This window comes from Passer montanus, unplaced genomic scaffold, assembly GCF_014805655.1.
Source record: "Passer montanus isolate IOZ18808 unplaced genomic scaffold, ASM1480565v1 scaffold20, whole genome shotgun sequence".
Classification (NCBI taxonomy): domain Eukaryota; kingdom Metazoa; phylum Chordata; class Aves; order Passeriformes; family Passeridae; genus Passer; species Passer montanus.
Window position 1 is genome coordinate 13343674 of NW_024366592.1, and position 14651 is coordinate 13358324.

At 41.3% G+C, this 14651-nt stretch overlaps 1 protein-coding gene across 7 annotated transcripts in view; it reads right to left on the reverse strand.

The window, feature by feature from the left end:
• Positions 1-14651, reverse strand: part of ITPR2 (inositol 1,4,5-trisphosphate receptor type 2) — a 244485-nt gene that overhangs the window by 40345 nt on the left and 189489 nt on the right. For all 7 annotated transcript variants that reach the window (XM_039708068.1, XM_039708067.1, XM_039708063.1 and 4 more), the window contains 2 exons: positions 3033-3140; positions 1327-1519 (listed from right to left, as the gene is read on the reverse strand). In XM_039708068.1, coding sequence (XP_039564002.1) covers positions 1327-1519; positions 3033-3140 — 301 coding nt within the window. The remainder of the gene's footprint in view (positions 1-1326; positions 1520-3032; positions 3141-14651) is intronic.

Below are 14651 nucleotides of genomic sequence, written 5' to 3' on the forward strand. Positions count from 1 at the left end.
CATTGCTCTGACTATCCTGCTGCTCTAGACCCTATTCCTTCCTTCTTTCCTGATCAATTGCTGCGAGCAGATGATGTGTGACACTCCAAGAGTATCTGCGTTTTAGCAGTGAATGAAGTGATCACTTTAAGCTATTTTTATATATGTTCAGCCTGGAAAAGAGAAGGCTTTGGGGTGACCTAATTGCAGCATTCCAGTGCCTGAAGGGAGCCTTCAGAAAAGATGGAGAGAGACTCTTTAGAAGGGCCTAGAATCACAGCAACAGAGGGAATGGCTTCAAACTAAGCGTAGATTTAGGTTGGATATTAGGAAGAAATCATTCCCTGTCATGGTGGTGAGGCCCTGGCACAGGTTGTCCAGAGAAGCTGTGGCTGCCCCTGGATCCCTGGAAGTGTCCAAGGCCAGGCTGGATGGGGCTTGGAGCAACCTGGGATGTGGGACATGTCCCTGCCCATGGCAGGGGGGTGGAACAGTGTGATCTTTAAGGTTCCTCCCAACCCAAACCGTGATTCTGTGTTTCTATGATATATAAAATACAACTTTCTGCTCCAAAAGCCAAGGGCAGAATTGACAATGGCTGAGCTGGCAGGACCCTCCTGATCCAGGCACATTGGCAATAGCCCCATTCCTGCTGACAGCCAGCAGCTGTACTGCCCACCAGGGAGCTAAAGACATTCAGAGTACCTAGTGGGGCTTCCCTGCCCCTCCTCTTGGTAGCCTCACTTTGATCTCTCCCCCGATCTTGACCAAGCAGCTCAAGGCCACACACGTGCCTCCCCAGTACCATGGGACATGCACCAGTATGGGCCAGCTGGGACACCCTGCAGCCCAGTCATGTCAGGCTGATGTGGACTGTCAGAGGGGGACTGACTCCATGGGAGCTCGGCAGATTTAAAGCATCTGAGGTTCTGGTGAGAGATGTTTTTAAGTGACTGATGTTTATGAGTCTTTTAATGGCCTTTCAGGAACCTGCAAACCTCAAATATGCAGCTACACATTTTTTTGTTAAATATTAGGGGCCTTGGTTTAATTAAGTGCAACACTATCAAGACTAGTAGAACTATACCCAGTTCTTCCATTCCTCAATTTAACTTCTGGAGTCCAAAACATCATCTTGAACACATTAATAACTGCTCCATATTACACTTCTTTTATGATGGCATGCAAGTGTCTCAGCAGACCTACACTCCCAAGCCCAGAACAGTTTTGCCTGTTGTAGTGTCAGAGTGAATAGAGAAAAGTGTATCATTAAAATGAAAGTACTTGAAGATTTAAAATCAAGGTTTTAGCATAATGAAGCTATTTTTTTCAAATTACAGTACTTACTTCTAATTTTCTTTTGCCATTTCATCTCGTTGTACAGATCGTCAGTCTGCTGGAAAAAGTCAATGACTTTGCTCCCTTGTTCATCTCTCTCTGTTGTACTGAACACCCGACTTTTGGATTCCCGAGTGAGGAATTCACAAATATTTGGGACAGGAAAGACAATCTTTTCCATTGTTCTATCATGGCGAACAATCTATAAATAAAATGCACATTTTTGCCAGAGTCAGTGACTATCCAACCATTTTGTCATATCTTTTCTTGTTCACAGCTCCCCTTTTATTTACAAATGAATGCATTAATTATTTGAACATTACAATAAAATTGGACCAATCAAGCCCAAAACAGAGTAAATCTGTTTTTATTTTCAAAAGCCTGCCTGAATAAGGTGGCAAATATAAGTCTCAAGAAAAACCTAGGTTCAGACTTTGTCAAATATAAAAAGTGCTGCAATTCAGGATGCTTCAATTTGTCAGCAAATTGAAACAAATCTGACCCAGTAAAAAGTGGAGAAGTACAGGGGCTTTCTGCTCTGATTACAAAATACTTTTCTCATCTTGAATCTATTTCTATGATGGAATAAATTGTAAAGGTGAACATGCAAAAATATCACTCAGGCAGCACCCACATCTTTTCAGTCTTTATCTTTTTACTTGATAAAATCCATGGTTTTGAATTGTTTACATTTCAGCACCTACCAAGCTACTGATGAGCGAGATAGATTTTATTTAATCTCACCACACTGCCATCAAATTTGCTTCCCCATTCTGATCATTGACTCTGCATTACTAAAAATACAGAAATGGGTAGAAAACCCTTTTAGACTCCTACAACCATGCCTCCGTGCAGCCACTGGTGAAAATATAAAAATACCACTATTTGAATTTCAAATCAAACAAATGAGATATGTTAATATAGGGGAGATAAAATCTGAAACACCAAACAGGTCTAGGACACTTTCAAAGACAAGCAGTTATCTATTTCGTATAGCAGCAATGCTGGGTTCGGTTTCACTTTTCTAGAAGAAACTATTGGCCACATAAAAGTTGACCACAGTGCTTGTTTAATGCCTAAATTTACCAGCTACCCAGATAAACTGGCTGATAATTGCTAAGAGAGATCTCAGCAGCAGCCAAAGTTTTAAAATACATTAAGAGAAGCACTGACTGCCCTCTGGACAACCAAGGCCGTGTATCTTCTACCCATCCTGTGGTGGGATACCTCTGTGGACCTCTATGTAAGTCCAACCCACGGCAGGTGCAAAGTTTAAAACAGAGAACAGAACTTCTGAACCAGGCCAAACCTTGGTATTTTAAACAAAAGCCTATTGAATGTCTACACCAATTCAAAACCTCTTTGTACTCCCGTCAGAGTTTTGACGAGCCAGAATCATGGCTTTGAAATGCATGATTATTTATTTGAGTGATGTACCATAGAAGACAATTCTTGACTTCATGACACAGCTCCTGTCCACAGTCATTATTTCCCTAGCAAAACATGTTTGGTAACACACAGGAAAGCTATTGTGAAATGATGGTTTGGAGCCACTTCTAATACAGGTGTATTCCTTTATCTTCCACAGCCAAAAGCATATTATTCAACCTTCTCAAAAATAACCCACACTGTTTGGATGCCTAAAAAGAGGAGATACACCACATGTAAGATGCAGACTTGTCTCACAGTCCATCTTCTGGAGAGCAATCCTTTACCTCTATCTGTGCCGTATGTTTGGCATAAAACCTCAAGGCTTCATCTCCTTCATCTGGATCTGACCCTGGCTTCAGCATCTGTTGCAATGTTTTATTGTGACAAGCCAACTAGAAAAAGAAGAAAAATCTGATTTATGTCCTGCTATGCTTTCAGTTTTATCATCTCCACTTAACTAACACAAATCCACCTTCCCCCCATTCCCATATACTTACATGCTCAACGCAGTGAGGCTCTTTCCACAGATAACAACAAAAATGTAATTACTTGAGAACAATAGAAATAATTTAGTCTTAAGAAGTCAGCAGAAAGTCTTCAGTTGTGATTTATGAAAGGCAGATTAGTCTGCAGCCTGGATGGTTTTTGGAGGGCTTTTGACAAATGCCAAAAAATTAGACTGAATGCTTCTTTTCACGTGAGTTTAGACATGAAATTTGCATACCACTGAATACGAAATTACATTTACAATTAATTTTTCTCAGTGACTTCAAATGGCTAAACTAGCTTTTAGGTTGGTATTCCAGGGCTGTGACTTTTTCTGAGGGAGCTGGACTGTAGTGCCAAGCAAATACATCCTTAAATGTACAGTTTATATACACAGCAAATAGATACGTACACACAAATATGTATCTTCTATAAACTTAAAAAAATTATACACTTCACATGATTGATAAAATACATCAGTTACATGTTGAGTAGTAGATATTTTAAATGCTCCATTGCTGTACAAAGTTTAAAAAGACAGGTGTTGGCAAATGCATTCACGGTGTCCTATAGATGAGTGAGAAACAAAGACCTAATTATAAGGCATAAGGAATTTACTAAAAATTCAATTTCCCCTACATCATAGCAAGTGGTTTCCATCCAGAATAGCTGAGGCGTTTCACCTGTTTTAAGATCGGAAAACTGCAGCAGGAAAGAGAGGAAAAGCCACCTCACAGAGTGATCCAGGGCTGAATGATTACAGCTGACATTACCACAACAGACCATTAGAAATAAGGCAGGCACGCACTCAAAATGACCACAGGAACTGGGGCTTTGAAGTAATGATCACCACAGGTGGGCTGGGATTGTGCTACATGAAATTGCACAGCCTGGTGAGGAATTATAAAATAATTGCACAGCTACAAAAAGCCTGACAGGACTTAAGTCTAAAAGTAACAATGGATCCAAACAGATACTGTAATAATCTAACCAGCACGGTCTCTCTCATCAGGAATTTGCATGTCTCATTATATCACTTTTTTTTGGTAACAAAAAGGCAGGGGAGAGATACGTATACAATTTAGTCCATTTATTGAAGTTCTCTAGAATCTACTGATCAAAATAAATTTTCTTCTGGATCACAATACAAACTTATTAAATAAAGACTAATTAAAAATGGAACATCCAAAAATAAGAGAATATCAGAAAGGGATATTCAGGAAGAATAAATGTGCTTCCAGCAACTTCCTTGGGGACAGTCTGTTTGGTCCTGACAGCACAGCCTGAGCCAATGTGGCACAACATCAGCATTTTATGTGTCACGAGCAAATATTCAGGGAGACCAGCAAAGAAATGTCATGGGTGTCACCATGATATTTTATGAAAAATCCTCTGCTAGGATTTTTCTCTCCTGAGAGCTGAGGGCCTCAGGACAGAAATGTAAACAATAACTATCTGCTGCTGTGGAATGCAACAGGTGCATCTTCCATTGGTCCATGTGGATTGTTTTCAATTGATGACCAATCACAGCCAGCTGTGCCAAGGCTGTGAGCAGTCATAAGATTTTGTTATGCTTTCTATTCTCTTCTTGTTCTTTGCAGCCTTCTGATCATTCTTTTCTCTCTGTTCTTTAGTATACTTTTTATGGAGTATTTTAATGCAATATATATCGTAAGACAATAAATCAGCCTTCTGAGAAAATGGAGTCAAGCCTCGTGTCTCCACACATGGAGTGTTCCCCTCAACACATGGGGGTTAACTGCAGAGGAATAGTCCTTCCATCAGTAGCAGATTTCTGTCCTGAATAGTTACTTTTTTACTGTATCTAGCAAGTGCATGGATAGTATCATTACACACATCAATGTCTTTAACTAAACTTCCACTTATTTTTGAGACTAAAAAGGTTCTTTAAGACTATCTGACAAGTTCTTCCCTTCACACAAGCCAAATAATCTGATCCAACCAGCAGCTTTTGCAACATGACCACAACAACTGCTTAGCAAGACAACTTGAATTCATCTCCTAGAGGTCCTTGCATGCCTCTAAGACATGCTCTAGAATCAAGGAGAAAGAAGATGAGCCATTGGAAACAAGATAGTTACTGTTTAAAAATGCCCTTTCAACAGTGTTATTACTTTTGCCTTTCTGCTTTATTGGATGTCCCTCTGCTTCTGTACTTATGAAAGGGCAAGCAGGAGTGCCCAGTTCACCTTTTCTGTATCATTCATCATTCTGTACACTACTGTCACATTCTCTTTTATTTGTCTCTTCTTTAAATTAAAACAATCCCTATCCTTCCCATCCCTCCTCAAACAGAAGACTCTCTGTGACTCAATTATTTTCCCTGTCTATCTCCAAGTGCCATTTACTTTGGCTATATCTCTTCTTTAAGATATGAAGAAGAGCACTGACTAGACAGAATGCAATCACACCGTGCTTGGAGTGATGAATTAGCATAACCAGGAGCAAATATATTCCCCTTTTATTATCTTCTGCAATACAGAGGAACTTTGCCTGTATCTTGACCTTTATTTCTTCAATGTAAACCATTAAGATTTTCAGTTTTCTAACAAATGACAAGTCAAGAACATATGGAGAGTTCTTCTTATTAAAACTATGCCAGTTTGGAGTAAGGGACCCGCAATAGATTCAGAATTTTGCATTAGTACCCCAAAAAGCTTTCTATATATGTACTTGAACTTGTGTACAGAATTGGAAATACCATTTGTAAACCAAATAAAAACTCTAGATATCTCTTCCTTATATGCTTTGAACTGTCCATAACTTTTACTGTAGAAGTGTCTCTTGGTAAGTATCAGTAACAGAAATTCCCCTATCACATGGAGTAGAAGGGAAAACAATGTCAGCCTCTCATGCTCTAATGGGACTGGCTAGGACAGGGTGTTCAGAGCCTGCTGAGGATTTGAGATTGATCATATTTTGCTATCAGGTTTCACATGAACAGCAGCCATGCTCTTTAAAACACTGTATATTTGGTCATCTGCACTGTGCTTTCTGAGGCTGTGACTGTCCTGTGCTGATGTGTGAACAGAACCTAGCACTGCACAGCTGGGGCATTCCAGCACAGCCACTGGACAAAGTGACCTGAAGAACAAGCCAGGATATTCTGTGCCAGCCCCTTGACTGCCAGAAAAGACACATCAGAAACAACAAGGAATTTCTGACCAAGCTGGAGGGGCTGCAGCACATTTCAGATGGGGAACCTACCTAAAGGCACCAGCAATCTTCAGCTGGTAAAGCTGAATGTTTTTCACTCATAATTTAATTTCTCTCAGCTTCCAAATCTCTCAATATCCACTTACCTTCTATGTACTCTAAACATTCAGACAGTAAGCTCAGGGCAAAGGGCCCATCAGTTTTCTGCTCATATTTCAGTTTCTACACAGGATGGATTCCTCTACATCGACACAACAATAACTACTGCTAATACTTCTGTATTGACACAGCCACACTGATGAAACAGCAATCTGAGAGAGCTCAGATCCAAAGCAGAGGCCCACAGTATGACACAGAACAGCTTTAGGAATTCTGTTCTTTGGCAACCATGGTGTTTTCTGAAGCTCTGCTCTCATGAACCTTCTTTCACCCCTTAAAAAGCTCAAAGGCCCACGTAGGCCAGGGGAACTGTGTCAACAGATGCCTTGACCAGAGCAGAGCTTTTTGTGAGATCAAAGACACAGCCATGAAAATAACAATGCAATGACAAACTGTGAACCTAAAACACAGAAAGCTTATCCAAGTTTATAATACACCCTAGGTGACAGTTTGTGCATGGCAGGTAAAGGCCGTGCAAGCTCTGATTTTTTTTTTTCATATTTAACTGCTGTGATGCAGTAAAGCGTTATATCCAGTGTGCTGCACAAATCTTTTGGCAGAGGATGGACATGGCTGAGAGCAACTACAATGAGAAGAACAGTTCCATTTACGTTTGCAAAGCAAAGCTCAAAAATGCACCTCAAAAATACACTGCAAGTGTAACTGATACAAAAGAAAAGAAAAAAACCCCATCACTAGAGCCTGAATTTGCAAAGAGCACCAGAAAAATCACCATTGTGGGGAAAACTCCCTCACTTCCTCACTCCCTCACTCACTAGCCATGCCAGTGACAATATTTTAAATGTCTACACTGTATTTTACTGCTCATCAAGGCATGTAGTGACAAGGAAGCAATAGCACATAATGGAAGAGTGGTTTCCAAAGAGGGGATGATGTGCAAAGCAATAGCTATATGAATAACGATCATTTGGCTTTCAGTCAGCTTCCAAGGAAGGACTGCTGTTCATCTTGAAAGATTTTTACTGAAAAAATTTGGAAAACACTGTAATAAACCATCAGTACAAAATGTGAAAGATTGAGGACAGACCAAGAACGCTGAAGACATTAATAAAGAAACAGTAGAGATAAATGACAGAATTACAAGTAATACTCAGTCTAAACTCCTGACACAACATGACTATAAAATCAGATCTGCTACTCATCTGGAATGCCATATATGATCAGCAGTGTGGAAAACCACAGCAGACCCAGCTTTTGCAATTAATACATGGGTTTCCTGCAGGCCTGTATTTTTTAGCCAAGATTACGTTGAACAAAAATGAAGTTATTTAAATGCTCCTAAAGAAAAGACTGATTTAAAACTGTGAACATTTATTTCACCAGCCTGTCATTAACTCACTGACATGATATAGTAGATTGGTTTGCCAAAATACCAGTGTGTGAATATATATGTGCATGTGGAAAAATTGCTGGAAAAGAGAAAATTTTTCTCCACTTTTCAACATTTCTGTAAAACACAGAGCCCCTCCATATTTTAATAAGGATATGTCAGTCCCTGGTTGTAACTTGTAAACTGCAGGGGCCTCTCAATTCTCATCAAAGGCATGAGATCTTACCCAGTACACAGCGGAGACGGTTGTCAAAATTCCTGCTGATTACACCAGGCTTTACTGAAGCCCCCAAAAGGACACGAAATACAAGAAAAAAGTAAATAAATATAAGCTAGTGACACTAGGTTGGAGACTCCCAAATTCTGAGAGATTTATTTCACTCCCCAGCATTTGAAAACTGCCAAACATGACGGGGGGGGGGGGGGGGGGGAAAAGGTGGGCAGCACTGACAGTGAAATAAACGTTACTGCTGCTGGCTCCACTGCGCCTCGGAGCAATCCTCGGGCACAAATAGCCGGCTTAAAAAGTGACTGTCACTTACGTGAGGGTTGTTTTTTACCTCTCTTCAGAGAATCTCGGGCATATGCCGTGGGCGAATAAGCAGTTTTCTTAGATGAATAAAGAGGATGTGTCGGAGTTTTATTGCTGTCTTAATTAGAATAAAGTTAACACGCTAAAGCCATGTGGTCATCTGAGGCAACTATATTCCTACACCTGCATCCAGAGGCGGGGAGATTTTGTGGGGGGGGGGGGGGGGGGGGGGGGGGGGGGTAAAGGTTACTTTTTATGACTAGAATGGTATAAAGGGATCTAAAAAGGAGTGAGGTTTAGTGTAAGCCCCTTTAGTGTAAAGTCTGTAAGCAATCAGGCTTTTCAAGGAAGAGTCAGTTCACGTGATTTCCTAGGAAAGGTTGATGGAATAGTACAAAAAGCACTGGATAACTGGCTGAGAAGTAGAAATAAAGACACAAAGAGCACAAATAGCTCCTGTGCCTTGATATAGTATTACTACTAAGATATGTTACAAACATCTAAAAAAAATAGAAACAAAATTCTTGAAATAATTACTATCCTTGCTCTAATTCTCTCAGTTCTTCTCCCTGCTGCAAGGCAGCAGTAAGGCCGGCATGTGAAGGGGCACACAGGGCACTCCTGGCAGGGAAAGGGCACTGGGTCAGGCAGCACCACGAGTGTGATGGGGACTGGGGCTTGTTTTGGGGAGGGAGCTGGGTGTGGATATGCCTGTAATCTGTCACACTGCACAGAGCCCTCTCTGTCTTTGCCTCACTCCCCCTCTGGGGTGCCAGCCTTCCCCTCGAGCCTGTCAGGGCAGGGAGGCCACTCCACAGGCCTGGAAGTTAATGAACTACAGCCTTTGGGGGGAGTGAGGTGAGAGTGTTTGTACCCGATGCCAAAGGCGTGACATCTGGGAGATCTGCTGTAAATTATCTTCACCCCTGTCAGTAACCACACACCTGCAATGTGGGTTGCCAGCCCAAAGGCCAGTGGTCTTTCACCAGGGGAAATTGTGACAAAATGTAACTTGCAACAACAGCAAAATAATGCTCAGATGAGTCTCACCCTGCTGGGCCAACAGGCTTGTGCAACTGGGGCTCATTTACAGCCTCAGTCTCTCCCTCTTTAGTCCCCTTGGCTCCCAGAGCCAGGCAATGTGAGATCTGGCACCACCAAACCCCCTCACCAGGAATAACCCAGTCAGCTCACGAAACACTTCATTTTCTTCTTAGAGAGCAAGAAATTATAAAAAAGCTGTCTGGGGACTGACAAGAAAACCCTAAAGGACTGAGAAAAAACAGCCAAGAGAAAGTCAAACAAGTAGCAAACAGGATGGGTGACAGACAGAGGAGTATAGGAGACAGAAAAGGAGCTCCTCTTCTTTGGTGCCTCCTCTTACCACGTGCCAGCTCCCTGGCCAGGGCAAAGAAGAACATTCCAACTCCACCAGTAAACAAGGAGAGAAAAAAGCAGGGAAAAAGGAAATGTCATCTTAACCATAACTGAGCAGAAATTTTTATTCCAAGTAGCTGTACTAAAAGCAATAACAACCCCTCAGCTCCCCATGTTCCAATCAAAACTGAATGGTGCTTTCTGCAATACACAGGGCAACTTCCTATCCAGAAGTCATTACAGTTTTATAGAGAGGCACCTTTGCACTCTGCCACAAAGCAATCTGTTAACAAACATTAGGAACAGCAGGGATGGAGCAATGGGAGACTCTCAAATCAAGTATTCATTGATTTCATTTAGACAATTATACTGTACAGAGCAACCAAAAGGTTTAGAGTTAATCTTTCCCTGATGGCTTGTGGTACATGAGAGGGTCCCTGGGTGGTCTAGACACTTTGAATTCTGTTGCTGGGTCTTCCATGGTCTCATGTAACCTCTGAGGCTCTCCTCCCCAGCCTCCACATGGAGCACACTACAAATTGTGGCTAATAGTGATCTACCTCACAGGGGAGAAATAAAACACCTCAATATTATCACATAAAAGAAACCACCACAGCTAAGTGAACTCTATCACTATTATGTTTGCAGCCCCTCATAGTAATTTCATTTCTATTTTTGTTGTGGTTTTGCTGTTCTTTTTCACCCTGATGAAAACGAGCAGAAGACAAAATGACTTGTTAATATTTCAATGAATTTACTTCCACTTGCCTCCTTTTTAATTTGTTTTGCAGGCAATGCTGAGTTCCAAAAACATGAAGTGCACACGTGTGGGGAAGTTCAGGTCAGACAAAATGTGCTGCAACCAAACAAAATTAATTTGAGGTGGGTGGATGTGAAACATCTCCACAGGCTACATGTAAAATGTCATGGGCAGCTGTGCCTGCTTGAGTCAAACCAACACAATGCATACAATTGGATTTTGGTGTACACTGGCCATACCAGATAGCAGTGGACATAGGATGTGGACAGCAGTATGCAATCCAGAATGTTCTAACAGGAGAACCCAACTGCACTCAGAGACTGTCTCTTGTGATTACTGTAAGCAAAATCTTGCAAATACAGGATAGAAGGAAATCAGATGATAGAAGAGTCAGATGTGATTATAGGGAGGTAACGAGAAAGTTCAGTGGAAAAGAAAGAAAAGGAGAGCAGAGTTTCTGCTATCAGTCTCCTTCAGAGCAGTAGGAGAAGATCCCCAGCCACATGCTATGCCATAAAAAGTAGATAAAACCACTGGCACCAATGTTGTATAGACACAGTTTGGGAAAGGCCCATACCAGCAGGTATATGGATCCACATCCACAGAGCGAGAGAACAGGTCACCTCTAAAAGCCACCAACACTTTCTATACATCCAAAATACATAATATATACATACACCTGAGATAAGAGAGCTGTGAAAGGCACATCCTTTTCAGGAACTCTTAAAATCCTTTTGCTCCCAAGGCCTTCACTTTCTAATGTTTCTCTTCTCTGCAGAATGGGACTCTCTGCCAGCTATCTTCTGTCTACTATGTTGCTTCTCTAGAAAAGGCAGGCTAGCACAAAAAAAAGGAGGAATTGCTGCTGACTCTTACTTTGGGAGCAATGTGGTGAGGGGAACCACAGTTTCAAGTTCTTCAGAACAGACTGACTTCCTTCTGTGAGCCATAAGACCAGGAGATGTTGACTGGCACTCAACATCCCTTCCTCTAGCACGATGAGCAGAAAGTTCCTCGTGGTTGATCCTTCCAGAAAGGACTTATCCTCTTTTTCAGGATCTACCCACACTTGTCTTCTCTCTTACATTTTCAGGATAGTGCCATGGTTTCTTTGGCACACTGTGACCCCTTCAGCTGGATGCAGGTCACCAACCTAACCTGACATCACCAGCTCTACCGTAGGCAGGCGTGGCTTGGAAGACAGCCCTTGCAAAGGCTAGGATAAACCATCTCCCTGTTTTCAATGAGGCACATTGAAGGGGCTTAACTCCTCAGCTGAAGCCTGGAATTATGGCTCAGACTGTGATTTCAAGTTACACTGATGTCAAACCAAAAACCCTGTTCATAGCCAGGCCTGTTCACATCCCACCTTCTAAACACGTAATTCCACAACACTCAGAAAAACGTAACTTGCTCATTCAGGGTCAAAAACATATGAGACTGTAGCAGCAAGCAAACAGCTAAAGCTGAAACCTGTTGAATCCACAGCAGACATGGATTTCCTACTATCTGCTGTATGTGCATTGTAGGGTACAAAACAGAGCAGTGTACAAGTGTGGAGACGGACAGGAACTGAGAGATGACTCCTCTCAAACAATTACAATGGTGAGATTTTCCAACATTTTCAACCATGCTGTTGAATCTCTGCCTCCCCCTTCAATCAGTAGAGCAAAACATCCCTAAAAAATAAAACTAGGAGCATAGGACCAGCAAGAAGAGAATGTTAAATGATGAGTTGCTCATTACAACTCTGTATTATGGCTATTGTCCTCAGGAGAGCACTTTCACCTGGCACCTATGAAATAAGAGTTCTTGGTAGGAATAAAAATTTAATCTCCCTCCTTACCAGATATTCACAAATAATGCTGTTTTATCCAACCAACTTAAATGGTGTTCTGCAGACCAAAAGACAGAAAAAGCTGGAAACATTTTCCAAATGAAGTTCATTTAAGGTTACCACAGACCATCATTTGTGAAACAAATTCTGAAAATCCTTGCCCATAGAAAAAGGTGGAGAAGGCTTCTTTAACCCCAGGTTGATGATGCTTATCTGTGTGCAGGTCTGAAGGTGATCATAAGCAACTGATCACCTCACTTTTGGTGTAGAAAAGCATAATCAGCTGTTAAAACTAAATTTCACAGCTGGACATTTTATTCAGTATCTCATAAATGTGCCTCAGAGAAAGTGCAAGGTGAACCTCATTTTCACTTTTCTGCACTGTGTTAAATGAATGAAATACAGAGGATGGCAACTGAGCTCTACTGATTTGTAGATTACAAATTCAGATCTTATCTGGAAAACTCTATAGTGACTGAGATACCTAATTAAATTGTGCATCAGAAGAGATGAGAGTTAAAACAGAGCAACTGTAAGGAACAGACATATTTTGACATTCTGTTTAATGCTCTTTATTTTTGTTAACCTGTAATTACTTCAATGACTACTGAACATACAAAAGTATGTCTCTGTTAGAGAAGATGCCCCCTCCCGATTTTAATTAAGGTGTAGGATTTCACAATGCAGATATCTGAGCCTATTAGAACTGCTCTGATACTATTAAGTGAGACCAGACTTCACTTCCATGGTATTTCCAAGGTACCTCACTTCCTCTCAAACCAAACCCCAGCTTGGGTAAAACATTTTAGTTGGGCTGTACTTAGAAGAAAAAGGTGCACCTTGGTTCACTTGAAGGTTACCTCTAATGGAAAAGCTCCAGCTCTGTCTCCAGTGCAAGAACTCAACACTTTGTGTAAATCACCTTCCTTGATGAGCGGAGTTTTCAGCAATTTGAACAAAATAGCTACATTACACACATTTCTGAGCCAGTGAAATGTGCACACAGCACTCAGGGCAGTTCAAAGCAGTGTGCTTTGAACGGTGGCTTTGGAAAGATAGTACTTTGTAGTCCCACATTTATTGCCTCTCAATGGCTTCTGGATTGAGTTTACTCAGTTTCCAAGGAAAATTATGCTAAATTCTACATAATGCTTCTCCAAGCAATTTCAATCTAAAAGTTTAAAGTCAAGCCAACCTCCTTGTGACCCCTATATCATCACTCTTAAAGCATGACAAATGTGAACAGGCAGCTCCAGGGTAAGAGTATGGTTTGAGGCCAACAGGGCAAGTTCTCTACCAGTATAAATTAGTATTGCTTGCATACTTTGAGTGGAGGCATTCCCACATGACCAGCTGTGGACACAGCTATATGAAGACCCATTCTACAAATGGGAAGAGAAGGAAGTGCCTCATGGGTGACAGAGAACCAAAGGAGGACTGAAGTCCCTCTGCCCACCCCATGCTGCTTCAGACAGCAATAAAAAGATAGTGTAGTTATTGCTAGGACAGGGCTGCAAACATAGCCTGAGAGCAGAGAATGTCTTGAACAGTATTTTGTTGTCCCATAGCCAAATTTCAGAGTAAAACCACAGACTAATGAGAAGATTTCACAATGCAGACATTTGACAAAGAAAGGATATTTCTTCTGGGGTAACATTTGGGCCCCAACACCAATTCAACATATTTCCCAATGACAAAAAATCTTGTAAACTACAAAACACAAGGATTACAGAAGTTAAAGACAGAAGAAGAGACCCACAAAGCAGAAATATTAAGGCCACCTGTGCACTAGTGAAATGCACAGTTGCCACAGTCAAACAGGATATATCCCTCATTAACATTACATATAATAAATCACACACATATGTAGAACAGACACTTCATCTTATTCTAGAGAAGTAGAACAAAAATAATTAAAATAAGCTAAAGCTTTTGTGGCCAGTCTATGGTAAAAAGCTCTAGCTTGAATCCTAGCAGCTCTTAGCAGCCTAAGTCAACACAACACCAGATGGAAAACAGAGGTTCCCATGTAGGTTCCCAAAGCCAGAACAGGATTCTGAGATGAATGTTTCCAAGGAGAAGGGGAGAAAAAGAAAACATCAAAGGACAAGTTGCTAAGGTTATAACCTGAGACCTAACATCAGCCAGAGAGGTTTATTTAACCTTTTAGGTGCTCATTAGTCAAGCCCTCGTGGCAGCCTCCATGCTGTTTCTCCATCCTGCA